We start from the raw sequence: 13,639 nt of genomic DNA, 5'->3' as shown, positions 1-13,639 counted from the left end.
AGCCACCAGGTTAGCAGACATAGGGCACAGTGAATTAGAGTTTGAAAGGATTTATTCTTAGCTTAGGTGGAAGCTGCAGCAGAATGGGGTTGAAGCACAGTATAGCAGCCTGCTTTCTCCTAAGGTGAGGAATGGAAAAGCTGATAGTCACATTTATATTTCACTGCCTGATTTTTGTAAGAATTCTTTAACTGACAAAAAAGGGGGAAAGGAAAAGCATTAGAAAGAAAGGTATTTGTGATGTCTTTCAGTTTTACAAGAGAAGAAAAACTGCTGCTCCAGAAAATTGGAAGTGACAGGCTCTGAATTGATCCCTAGTATTATACAGAAAGAGCAGTGAAGGATCAGGATCACAGTTTTTTCCATGGTGATTCTTTTAATTTGTTAGTTTTTGCATTCACCTTTTTTGCTGTTAGTCTAGATCTAACAATTCCTTGTCACATGGCTTACTTTGGTATTTCTTCCAGCACTTAAGCAGTCCTCATTTTGACCCGATCTCCATTCACTCTCTTTCCTTACTATCTTGTGGTTTAGAAAGCTTCACCTGTTACATTCTTTTATCCACGTTTCCCTTCTCCTCCTCCTTTTCTTAACAATATATTGAGAGCTTGGGGAAAAATCTTAAGTTTTGATTTAAGTATTTTAATAAACAGTAATACAGGGGTGGGTTTTCCCCAGTTTTAAAGAATAGGCCTGCTTTAGTATAGGGTATAACATCTTCACAAAAGTGTGCTTATTTCTCACTGCATCGCTTGCCTTCTACTAGACAAGTCAGCATTTGGAAGCTGTTGACTTTTTCAGTAAGTGGTAGCATATATGTATCATTTGTCACACAAATCCATATTTAAGAAGAGCAGGAAAAGGAGAAAAACAGTGTGGTGTGCAGTCCAGAGTTTGTGCTAACCTGTGGAGGAAAAGAGTTTTGTACGTCATCTACAGGTTGTGTCAACCTTTATTATCCCACTGGCTATTTAGTCTTTCTTGTGCTGATAATGATGATCCTCGTTACAGGCAGATGCAGCGGAAGCCAGAAGCACCTGCAGTCACTTATGCAACATATCGAGGTTCTGCAAGGATTAGGCAGCTACTGAAGAATCAATCAGAAACAGCTGAAAAAGGAGAAGAAAGTATTGAGAACACAGGTGCTTCAGTGGTCAGAGAAAATGGGGAAATCCATACAACTGTGTCTCTGAAATCAGAACACTTAATAAAAGAAAATGGAAAAGATGAGGGTGAAGGTCACGAAGTTGATGTCATAGTAAATTCTTCTGCAATTAACATGGGAAGGAAAAAATCTGGTAAAGCTCAACATTGCATGGGTAGCAATAAACATGAAACAACTGCAAAAGCCACAACTTCTCATGAGATAGACTTCAAACCTACACCAGCTTTAACTGCAGCAAATGTTAAAAGGACATATTCACTAGATTCATTACTATCATCTAGTAGTAGAAACGGTGAGATCTTAACCAGTTCCACTTCCCAGATTACCAATTCCCTTAAAACGAGTTCTGCAAATGATTTGTTCAGCAAAGAGGATGGGCTGCTGCGAGAAGCAGGAGCTGTGTTTCAGACAGACAAAAATGCCCCTTCTAACTTTGATGAAGAAAACGATTGTAGTAAAACAGCTAATAAGGAGGCCACAAATGAAGTGCAGGATGATTGTTTGCATTCACCCAAATTGGACAGTGAGACAGTTAATGAAGAACCACAGGTGAGTAAGGGAGAATTTTGCTGTAATCATCAAATGGATCTTCACTCGGAGCTAACCTTGGATGTCCACAGGCTTCATTCCAGTACCACTGCATTTCAGCAGCGAGTGGATCAGCATACAGGCAGTGCAAATAAAAATAGTGATCCAAGAAGAAGTGATACACAGAAAATGGTGGCAGCTGTAGAAGGAGAGCAAAGTCCACACAACTTTACTGCTACAGTTCCTTTTAGTGAACAAGTACCTACTTTGCTTAGCATGAAGTCCAAAGGAGAAAAATGTGTAGCTTCAGGTAACCTAACTACTTCAGTGTCACCTGTTAAAAACGATGAAGATACCGTTGTGGACAGGGGGACTTGTAATGAAGAGCTGTTAGGGAAATCGGTACATATACAAAACGATCACCAGTTAACCTGTGTACAGAATTCTGAGGCTGCTGCCACTCAGCAGACCTTTTTGCCTGGTCTAGAAGCTGAGGGTGAGGAAACAATGAAGGTTTTACCTGAAGTTGTAGCGGAAAACCTTGCCAATGTATCATCATGCATAAATGGGTTTGAAAGCATGAAGTCTAACTTCGATGATCTGACAGCACCTCTCTCTGTAACTTACGAGTCTTCCTTTGAAACTGAAGGCTGTCACTCAGCTCCTCTACGTCCGAGTTGCAAGTTCAACAATAAAACTGTAGGGAAAAGAGAAGTTGGTTTGAAAGATGAGAGAGAGACACTTTCTTGTTCTGATCTTGAACATGAGAAGAGCAAATCCTTTGAGCCTACAGAGATGAGCATCTCTGAAAACTCTGTTGCTGTCCACAACCACGGTCCTGTTTCCCTTGAGAGCATTCAAGATACTCCTGCCAAACCGTTAGTTACACTTGCAGAAGGTACCACAGCAAAACCTGCACCTTGCTCTTTAATCCCTGTTGACAGGATACATGATCGTGCTGCTGCCACTTCTAAAATTGGTAAGCCTGAGGTTGCTCCTGTTCCTCCTGAGTGTAAAGATTGCATCTTTGAACTTCCCTCTCGTATTTCTCAGATGCAAGAAAAAAATCAGGAGGATTCTCATTCTGCCTTGAGAAATGGAGAAAGACCTTTGACAAATCATTCTGCTTTTGTCTGTGAAGGCGACATTGGTGTAGACATTGTTTCTGAATCTCCACCCATTTCTGAAGATAGGTGTATTAATTTTTCAGACAGTAGTAAGTTTAGGCTGTCACCCACAGTACTTGATTCTTCATCTGACAACCAAGGAAAAATGCCTTCTCCTGCCACTCATTCTGCAAATGGCCAGACTGCTAGATGGTCTGCTGCTTCTGAAAAGGACAGCCGTATTTTTCCAGCTGCTAAGCCTAGGAGAATAATTCCAGAGGACAGAATGACCAAGGTGGCACTTAGCTCAGGAGACCCAAGAGCTTTTTGCCCAGCTGGTTCCAGGGAACCTGAGCTTAGTCTAGCTACACTTGATAGCTCCGCTGTAGGAGTAGATGTGGGGCACGTTTGCGTCCCCAGCCCCACTTCACCTACTCTGGGATCCAGAGAAGCCTCCAACCTTTCTGTTTCTGCCATGGAAAGGTTGGGCGTTGCTCAGGGGAACAGTAATTCTTCCAGTCACAGAACCAGTGATGGTGTAGAGGAGGCCTTCTGCATGCAAAAGGCAGACAGAAGTGTCTTGGCAGAGGCAATGCCTTTGAGGTCTTTGGAAACAGCATCCGAGTCAGCCTGTACTGAGAGTGTGTGCAAAAGTGCAGTAGGTCAGGTGATACTTGGTTACTGTCCTTCTCCTATCTCAGAAGCCCCTTGTGTGATGGATAATGAAATAGCTGCTGCACCTACAGAGTTGAGTGAGCTGTGTTCTGACGAGGTAGGGGAAGATACTGATGTGAAGGGACAAGAACATGCTAAATTCCAAGACACTGCAGTTTTGTTTAAAAAAGCTGAGGAAGTAGCGGACTCAGTTTTACACTTGGCTATAGAAGAAATAATAGCAAAGCAAGCCATTGGTATTTGCCAGATTTGTGGGAGCCAAGATAGTTTAATAAATACGGATATTCTACATGATCAGAAAGATGAAACTGTGCAGCTGAAAGCAGAAGAAATCCAGTCAACTGTGCAGGTATTAAAGCATTTTAATGAGAGCGGTAGAGGAGGCTCATCTTCAGTTACAAGAAATGAAACAAATCATCAAGATGAAAAGATGCTATCTTGTACCCCTGATAAAATTGACCTGCACAGCGCACTAACACTAAAAGCAAAAGAAACAGTTGATGAAGTCATTAACTCAGCCATACAGAAATTGGCATCCAGTCAGCAGCAAGGCAGTGAAAGTAAAAGGCCTTCTGAAAAGGTCGAGCCTAAACCTAAGGCTGAAACACCAACAGTTTTAAACCTGGATATCCATTTACCTGAAAAAGCACAGAAACTAACAGAAAAGAAGGGAACATGGAGTGTAACTGTAAACTGTGAAAAGGCAGATTGCTCAGATCCTCCTTTGCTTCCAAATAATATGGCAAACGGCATAGACTGGCCCCAAAGAGGTGAAAAGATACCAAATAATGTATTTACATGTCAAGCAAATGGTTTTCTACCCACTGGAAGTTCAGCAAGGCCAGAATCAGATCTTACGGCACCAGTAAAAGAGAGAGACAGTAGAAGGGAGTGTGAATATCTGGCTGCAGCAGAGATGTGTAGCAAAACTGGAGCATCAGCAACTAACAGAAAATCTGATGGATCTTTACATTTAATACATAAAGATGCTACTGTGACTGAAGAGATGCTTTTGTCATTGCAGTTAAAGGATTCTTCCAGTAATACAAATATGCCGGAGTGTTCATTGCAGCCAGTTATAAATGATAATTTGTCATCTTTTATGCCTGATGAAGAATGTATCAGCCTGCAGAGTGAATCTAAAGACGGAAGCAATGCCTGGGGGTCTCTGGAAAGAAGTGCAGAGGACAGTCTTTATGAGCACTGCAGTAGAGAGGCTGCAGAAGTACCTGCACAAGTAAAATCAACCTTAGAAGATTTAAAGGCAGTGGAGAGTAAAGAGGAACTAGCAGAAGTGGCAAGTGAAATAGCGGACATTAATGCTGGATTAAATACGCAGTTCATTGTACCTGAATTGTCTGTAATTGGAGAGGATGATGAAGAGGAAAACTGCTTCAGCACGGCTGTTGCCCGAAATAATGGGAATCTGAAGCAGATACAAATGAAAGATGAAGACATGAAGAGAAATGATCAGCTTCAAGAAAATGGTCTGAATTCTGACGATGGCATTAAAGAATCCACAGATCTTTTGGCCTTTTCTCCACTAATTGAGCAGTGGGAAAACAATTCTTTCACTATCATTTATGAAGGCGCTCTTCAAACTGAGAACAAATCTGTCTCAACTGATGACATGCAAACTTGTTTGCTTTCTTCTTCTGATTTGCCTTCAGATAGTATAGGTCATTTAATGTGTGAAAGAGCAAAGAATAAGCATGAGCCAACCTGCCTTTATGGGAAGGATAACAAACTGAATGAAGCAACAGATAGCCGTAGCTCAGAGTCATTTCTGAGTGTGGAGGCCAGGCGCTATAGAGTATATCCTTTCTCTTTGTCTCCAATATATGAAGACGACAGCTCTCAAGAAGATCTGCTTTCCACAGACGTGTCACCAGAAGGCCACCCTAGTGGGATATCTAAAGATAACACTGACCACGCTTCTGTGCTTTCTCTTCTCCAGTCAGTTTCTGAGCGCTTACAGTTTACTTCTCAGTTCAGTAATGAGGAGGAGGAGGAAGCAGTGGAGGATGAGGAGGAGGATGAATCATCATATGAAGAAAATACACTTAATGTTGAGAGAGAAGACAACTGTTTTTCCAGTCAGTGGAGGAGAAATTTAAAACCAACCCTTCATTCAAATGACCAAAATGGATCTTTGTTTTCTGAACAATCGCTTTTTCTCTCAAAAGAGCTTGACTCTGAAGAGCAGCCAGAACTGTTTCCAGATGCAGCTTCTCCCAGTCAAACACCTTGTAAGCCAGTTTCACAGAAAGCTGATGCTGCTCTGGAGCATCCTCCTCCAAGTGTGTACTACCAGTACTTGAAATCTGCCAGCAGTTGCTCCTCTGAGAGGGGAACCAGGTTTGGAAGCCTTCTCCAGGATATGTTTCTGCCAAAGATTCATTGGTCTCAAGACAACACCATGCCAAAATTGGGAGAATTGTCAGCGGTAAGATGTCATGTCACCTACTATTAATAATCAGAGCGATTGGCCGCGATTCCAAATTGCTCTCTCCCTGTTCTGCTTACTCCCTTTTTAAGGTTAATTCTCTTATCATAAACAAAAGTAATTAAGCTGTTTAAGATCAGAGGTTGTTTGGGGTTTTGTTTTGGTTTTTTTTTAAGTCTCTTGATAAAATAATTTTTTAAAACATACTATACTTGATTTAGCAGATAGATGAATTTGACTTAATTTTAAAACAGAAGATGTGAACAAAATATACAACAGGAAAATACGTGTAAGAACAAGTCTGTATAATAGGAAAACACGGACTTGTCCATGTTAAGGACATTTCAACCTGAAGAAAATGGAATTTTGAATGGAATTTTGAATGAAAAGGGTTATTTTGTTCCACTTCTGAGATTAGTGGAGCTGTATTGTCCAAAAAACCAAATAAATATCTGCCTACTGGGCTATATGATTGTTTTATCGTGATCTTCTACAAATTGTAGCTCAGGTAGCAAGTAAGAAATGTAGCTGCTTCCGAAGATGAGCATTTTTATTTAGTTATTTAGTTATAGCTTATTTAAAGCAATGGCAAATGAGGGTATGGGAACAGTTCTTTCAGTATTTAGAAACTGAAAATGCCACATAGACAAATTGTGTAACTGAAGAAAGTCTTTCCATGATGTTGAGAATATTTCAGCCTGTGTTAGAGGTCTCTTTTGGTTTTGCCACTGTTAAGATACGCAGTTTATTGTTTGCTGAGAAATGGTAGTGTGTTTCCAGAAGTTATAACTTTTACAATAGTTCTTCCTTTCTGGCACTTACACTTTCTGCTTATTGTTTGATTCTTTTACATCAACTCTGAATGACAGTGAAACAAGTCTCTTGTTTCTGCTCTGATGTTTCTGCAACTGTTTCTACAGTTGCATATGTTTATAGAAATAGTGAACTCAGAATAATCTGTCTATGCTTTGTGCTACTGTTGTAGATGTTAATAATTGTTTTCCATGTCCTTTTAATTTCAGAGCCTCATTGATAGGGCAAGTCTGAAATATAATCCAAGACCAGGAAAGGTAAGTAAGCAGAATTTGTGTCACATAGATCAATATGATACATGGAGTAATTTGTCACACGTTTTCTGGGTTTTAATGGTGCATGTACTTGGTCAAAAAGTTGAATAGGTTTTATTCCATGCAGAAAATAACTGTCTACTCTGCACGTTGCAATGGGCCCTCATTTGTATGCATTGTATGTTGTTTCAGATTATTATTTATGATATTTATGGCGACAAAAGTAAACAAGAAGTTCATTCTGATGTGCTAGATACCACGTCCTGGATCTTTCCCATTGGAGCATTACTTAGGATAATTAGAGGATGGTAAGAAATCCAGGTCATATTTAAATAGAGTTTCTGAAAGACTGTATATGTTTCTCATGTATTTTCATTTATTTATGACACATGTCTGATCTGCAAGAGTGTCTTTTTCTTTCTTTATAATTAGACTGATACCAGTGAAAAAAAAGCATGAAACAAGGCTTCAAATGCTGCAGTACAAAAAAAAAGTAAATTGTTTCTCCTGGGAACTAGCTTCAAACAGAAAGTTGCTAATAGAACCACAAGTAAGTTTAGACTTCCTGCCTGAAGTGCTAAGACAGTATAGCCATAATCATCGCTAGAAGCATGTGTATGCCAAAGAAAATGTTTCTTTTAGAGTTCAGTTCTATTATACAGTAGCTGTTGCAAAAGAACCATAAAATGAACAATCTCAGCTGCTGTTTGTAATGTAGCGTTTAGAGGAATGTGGGTGTGAAAGGATATACAAGTACCTTTAAGGTAGATTTTGCAAGTGTGTCTTTGTTTGCTTTGGGAAGCTGGGTCTGAGACCATGTCAGTTGCATTGGAATTTAATTGGTGAGGCTTACAGTGAATGTTTTGATAATAAGCCATAGTAACAATGCATGTCACATTTATACAGTTTTGAAGCAGCCTTGTTTGGCTTTGCATACATTTACTTCATGTCCTAAGAAATACTGAATGCCATTATTGTATGTAAATGTTTTGTGCCTTGCATAGTATCTGCCTGAACAAGACATGTTTTGATGTGTCAATTAATATATTTGTTCTGGTAAAATAAGGCTTTCTGTTTACATTGTGGTTTAGCTTTTTTTCTTATACAGTTAATGTTTTAAGTTGGGTTAGGCTACATCCTGGAGGAGAACTGTGTGTTTTACTTTGAAAGCACGGAAGTACAAGCCCCATATTTATCTAAATTGAATGTGACTACTGAGGTACAGGATAAGAAAGGTGTGATAGTTGGCTTGATAAGAAGAGCTCATTAATGAACAGCACAACACATGTGCTGTATAAGAACAGTCTTACCTAACTGCAACAACTCCGTTCATGATATCATTATTACAGTTGGATTTTTTATGAGAAACCAAAGTTCCAGGGTCGGAAGTATGTACTAGAAGAAGGAGAGGCTGTGCTGGATCACCTTTGGGATCTCCCAGGCGTCAAACATCATCGAGGAAACCTCACAGTTGGTTCAGTCAAACATGTAACAAAGGTATAGACTTCGTTAATAACATACTTGCATATGTAAATAATTTCTGTTGGCCATGCTGGTATGCTACTAGCAATGGACAATGTGTATATGCTGTGTTTCTGATCTTAATGAAATTTGTTATGAATCACCTCTTTCACTTTCAAGAGAAATTCTAGGGATTTTGCTATGCTAAATTTCCCTTTCTTTCTGAAGATAATGAGCAGATGGATTATCTTTATTTGCCACCACCTTTACCTGACACAGTAAGGTTAAAACCCTCTTAGATATTTACCTGTCCAGTTAAATTAATTTAAATGAAATCAATTCATTTTTGTTTTGTTTCTCAGAGAAGTGTTTGGCTCCTGTTCCAGAAGTTAGTAGTTGAGTTTCCAATCCCATTTGTACAGTGTAGCCTCCCAGAATAACTTCCTCCCTCTACAACTTTGTGCCATTGGTAGGGTTTATGTGTGGACAAGTGGTACACCTACAGCATCTGGCTCTGAGTACAGCCAGAAGTTTAAAAAGCACTTTGTTGAAAAGATAGGAATCAAATGCCTGAAACTAACTATAATGCATCCATTGTTATTCAGTGAATGAGGAATATATTTACCAGATCTTGTGATTTAAGAAGACTTAGTGCGCTTGTTTAGCATAACATTCCAGTTATTCACAGGGTAATGGTCCTTTACTGCAAGTGAATTGTATCACAATGTGAAGAGTTTTTCAGAAAAAGTAGGGTTTCTCTGTTCTCTGCTGGTATAGAGGTCATTTTAAAATGGAGATAGCCTTTTTGTCATCAGTAGGGGGCATAATGTCAAACAGAAATGCTTTTTCATTCTCTTACAGCCATAAATAAATTCAAAAGAGGGTGACTGAAGTCATCAGTAATGAACTTAACATTTATTTGAGCTAAACAAATTAAAAGCATTTGACCAGTATGGAATCTGAATATTGATCAATAATGTGGAAGGCAGCTAAATAATTAAAGAAATGCCATAATAACATGTGGAACTATGGTCTGAAGCCAAGGGAAACTGGGTGTGTCTTGGGTATCAAAGAAAACCCTTGCGTAGAGAAGGCACTGGTGAGCTTTGTCATGCTTGCTAAAAGCCTTTGTAATACAGCTTGAGTAGGTTTGAGCATTGTTTTTCTTCCAGTATGGGGTTCATTTGTATGGAACACAGATGGAAAGCTTTGTTACAGTACACTAGTTCAGTAATCAACACTGTTTCTCACGTAACTTAAACCTCAGTCGGGTATGGTTGGCTGGGAAGACTTTACTGTTAGTCCATAGGGCTGTGTGGAGCTAATGTGGGTGTGGAAGTCACTAAGCTGGGTTTTGGCCTGTAAACCTTGATTTGTGAAAACATCCCTCTTTTTTTAGCTTGTACTTTAGTAGCTGCTGTGGAACTGCTTTTAGAAGGCAGTTTGCCAAGTGCAACCTTATCTATTTTTTGTGAGAAACATAGGCATTGTTTTTAACTGACAAGTAGCTGTGAATTTTTCAGGCAGCTGATGTGCTTGCAATCTGCAGGATCCCATGTTTTACCATCAATCCCTTTTTCATAGGGTGAGTAGCTCAGTGGCTTTTTTTCCCCTGCCTACTTGGATCATACTGGCTGTGTGTCCATGCTGTCTTCTAATTCTTCAAGTGGCTTTTTATGGTGCTTGTTTAACAGCTGCTCAGATGCCTTGAATTAGCAGATTTGCAAATTGGCTAAGTATTTGAGGAGAAAATGGTGTGCCAGGAAGAGAATCTCAGATGTTTACTAAAGAAACTGTAGGAAGTACATTTAATACTATTTTTACTTTTTACTGGTGGATGCTAGTGAGCTGAGAAACAGTCTGCCAGTAGCTTTATGCTCTGATTTGGCTTCAAGCCTCCACAGACAGCTTTGCGGTTAGCTTGTGGCTTGACATACTGTGGATATGCATTAGATGTATGCATGTGTGTTTAATTTGAAGGAATTGGGAGAAGTAGGGGGGGAGATCCCAAAGGAACAGACTGTGCAACTAGTAAAGCGAAGACCTATTTGAAGTAGAGTCTGAACCTCTACTAAGGCAAGTCAGCATGAGCCTAGGCTAGTGAAATCTGCCTGCACACACGGATTCAGTGCAGCTCCTGCAGCACAGTCTGTTTACCCAAGTCAGTTCTCTGGTCTATTGCAAATGCATGTATTGGTCTTATGGAAATGGATGACTTTCTCTACCTGATTCTAGAAGACCAAAAAAGAGTGCTTAATGTTACTTTCCCAAGGGCTGAGAAGAGTTGCTGATGTTTCCATTCTGGGGTAATCTTGTAAACCACTATTTTGGAAGGTGACAAGAGATCTGAAACAGCAGTTTATAATCGCTGTCTGCAAGATAGTTAGGCAGGGAATAACTGGATTCCTGTTGGACTCTCCTTAAGCAAAGTTCTTTTGTAATGGCAGTGTTCACAGTGTTACGTAAAGGGCGTGTTTCATTTGTGTGGTTTGCTAGGTGGAAGGTTATTAATTCAAGCAGGGACTACTTTGTTAGATGCAATAGGAAGACACCCAGATTGTATCATTTGCTAGCTGGTATTTATAAGATAGTAATAATTGATTTCCTTAATATTATTTTATCTTACTACCAGCCCTGTGGTGTTTTGTATTTTGGTTTGGTGGTGATGGGTGGTAGCAAGAGTGGTACAGAGCAGGAGCACTGGAAGAAAGAATTATGGGTGAGTAAAAAAGGCTGGAGGACCAACAGAGTAAGATTGAAAATAAAGAAATGCTGCAGAAGCTGACATGTCATAGGGGCAAGCTGTGTATCAAAAGTAAGGTGAATGTCTAGACTGTATTAAAAAGCAGTTGTGTGGATACCAGAAGTAATTAGGCTTGTTTTTTAATAGACTCTTCTGTCATCATTGTTTTCATATTTAACTTAAGCAACCATACTGCAGTCATTCTTTGTCCTGGTGTTGACATAAAAGGCTGCCTCGTAAATAGGCTATTTTGATCATTTCTGTCAGCACAGCTTTCAGGTCCAAGGAGAAGACCTAACTGATGAAATTATCTAGCCCTGCTAGTCTGTTAAGGCTGTGACCCTAGATCCAGAAGAAGGATAAACAGCCAAGACCACCTTGAGAGGGTTGAAGGCTTTAGGTCTGTTGCTTCTTATGGAGCTCTTGCTCGCAATAGAAGAATGTTATGCCACCAAAGAGTAATATTTCACACTCGGGTCTTGAGGGTCATCTTAACCCTCTTCCAAGGAAGCCTTAACTTTTCTGCTGGTCTCCGTATTACTGTTTTGCAAGTTTCTGTTCTCTGTGAGCTAGCACGAGTATTCCCCATGCTTTTGTAAGCACCTCTGCTCCCAAAAGACCATCAGGGAAGCACAGGCACTGCTGATGACTCTGTGGGAGGTAGGAGGAGAGTACCACAGAGTGAAGGAAGACAGAGTGTGGTGCCTGGAGGCTGCGACCTACCTGAGCATCTGCTGGTTTTGTATTAGCATTGGAAATGAACCCAGATAGCTAATCTGTTTGCTGTGCTTTTTATTCTGTTTTTTGCCTGACGTGTCAGTGGGATAATGAATATGATATGAGTTTTGACTGCAGGTGATGGGGGTGGCAGGGCCAGAGCGGTTATAGGGAGAAAGCTTTCCAGTTTGGGATCTGACCTGAAACACTGTGGTAATAGTTTTGCATCAGAGTATCTTATGTCAAAATCTTGACGCCTTGCAAATGAAAGGGCTTCAGACTGAAGGATCTAGTTCTCAGCCTGAACGCTATTGTATTTGTGTGGTTGTCATTTGGTTTCCGAAGATGGTGGCTTTATTAGGAGAGTTAAAGAAGCCTCTGGAAGTAATGATGCCTATTAAATATGTTCAGACAAATATGAACATGCAAATATTTACCAAGCTAAAGCTCGCATGCTTAAATTATATAAATTAATGACATAGTACTTAAGTGTACATCTGCAGATGCATAGTGTTCACCTCATACAGAAGTCCTAAATTTTACCTTTTTCTGCAGTCTGTGAATTAACATATGTAAATTGAACTCAGTATTTAAGTCCAAATGTATATTTGTGACTTTATATTTTCTAAGCACTTTTTTTTAATGTACTTCTTGCTGAAACATGTTATTACCTTTAAAAATATACATTTGACTGGCTTTTGATGACAGCCTCAGCTTACTGTGTGGCACGTCATGAAAAGACATTGTGGTCTTAATCGAGTGCACATAAAAATACCAGAAAAACGAGTATTTTTTTTTCATGACTGTCAAAATCTGGCTTGAGAGAGATGATGATAAACAGGAGAGATCTTAATATGAGTGCTTGTGCTTTAGCTACCCTTTGGAAAACTGCTACATGCCTCATCTCTTAAGGTGGAGCCTGCCTTGTGAGCTTCCAAGTCAGGAGGGCAGACTTGAGAACACAGACTGGCTTTTCTGCAGACTTTAAATGAGGGGGGGAAAACCCAACCCACAAACCAACCAAAACAAAAGAAATAAATCCAACCTCCTACTGAATTAAAATTAAACATACTCTGTCTCATATTCTGTCTGAGCCCACAGGCAGAGACTTTATTTTGGTACTTGTCTAGGCTTGTAGATACTTTGCTTCAGAATTTATCTGAAACCATTAAGAGTCTAGAGTCATAACTTGTGGAATTCTCATAGGTGCAACTTCTAGTTTTCTCTATCAAGCTTTATTTTGGATTCATGGGTTTCAGCCATATTGCATATCAGGTATTAGGAAAAAACCACAAACTTCATGTCTTTGTAGCTTATTAAATCACAGTTAAATATGTGAAAACTACGAAGAGGTTTTCTCTTTTAAACTGGTCTAGCATTATACTTAGAATTGAGGAATGTTGTTCCTTAGCACTTTGCATAAAATAGCATTGTACTAGAAAGTCTTTTTTCCTTGTTTTTCTGGGTTTGCTCATCTGAATCTGGTATTGCAGTTTTTGTTCTAAAAACAAATGATGTGCATTGTTTGCGAGGTACAATACAGAGGAAACACAGTTGTGCATAGGGGAGGGTTGCCAAAACAGTATAGCGTTACTTCAGGTCTCATGGAAAGTGAAGTAATATCCTGAAGTTCATCTATTATAATTGCCATATTTATTGCTGGCAGTTAAATAATTACTGACAGAACTTTGCTAACCAGGAAGAGGTGTATTTCTAGGTGGTATGTTACTC

At 39.6% G+C, this 13,639-nt stretch overlaps 1 protein-coding gene across 1 annotated transcript in view; it reads left to right on the top strand.

Moving 5' to 3' along the window:
* CRYBG3 (crystallin beta-gamma domain containing 3) overlaps nucleotides 1-13,639 on the top strand; it is an 88,644-nt gene that overhangs the window by 38,816 nt on the left and 36,189 nt on the right. The window contains exons 4-7 of the mRNA XM_057415954.1: nucleotides 1,012-5,920; nucleotides 6,943-6,990; nucleotides 7,180-7,295; nucleotides 8,337-8,484. Of these exons, the coding sequence (XP_057271937.1) occupies nucleotides 1,012-5,920; nucleotides 6,943-6,990; nucleotides 7,180-7,295; nucleotides 8,337-8,484 (5,221 nt within the window). The remainder of the gene's footprint in view (nucleotides 1-1,011; nucleotides 5,921-6,942; nucleotides 6,991-7,179; nucleotides 7,296-8,336; nucleotides 8,485-13,639) is intronic.

This window comes from Pezoporus wallicus, unplaced genomic scaffold, assembly GCF_028554395.1.
Source record: "Pezoporus wallicus isolate ANWC-B61680 ecotype Strahan unplaced genomic scaffold, APGP_CSIRO_Pwel_v1 contig_6814, whole genome shotgun sequence".
Lineage (NCBI taxonomy): Eukaryota > Metazoa > Chordata > Aves > Psittaciformes > Psittacidae > Pezoporus > Pezoporus wallicus.
The sequence above is the reverse complement of the archived record's forward strand: the minus strand, read 5'-3'. Positions and strand labels throughout refer to the sequence as shown.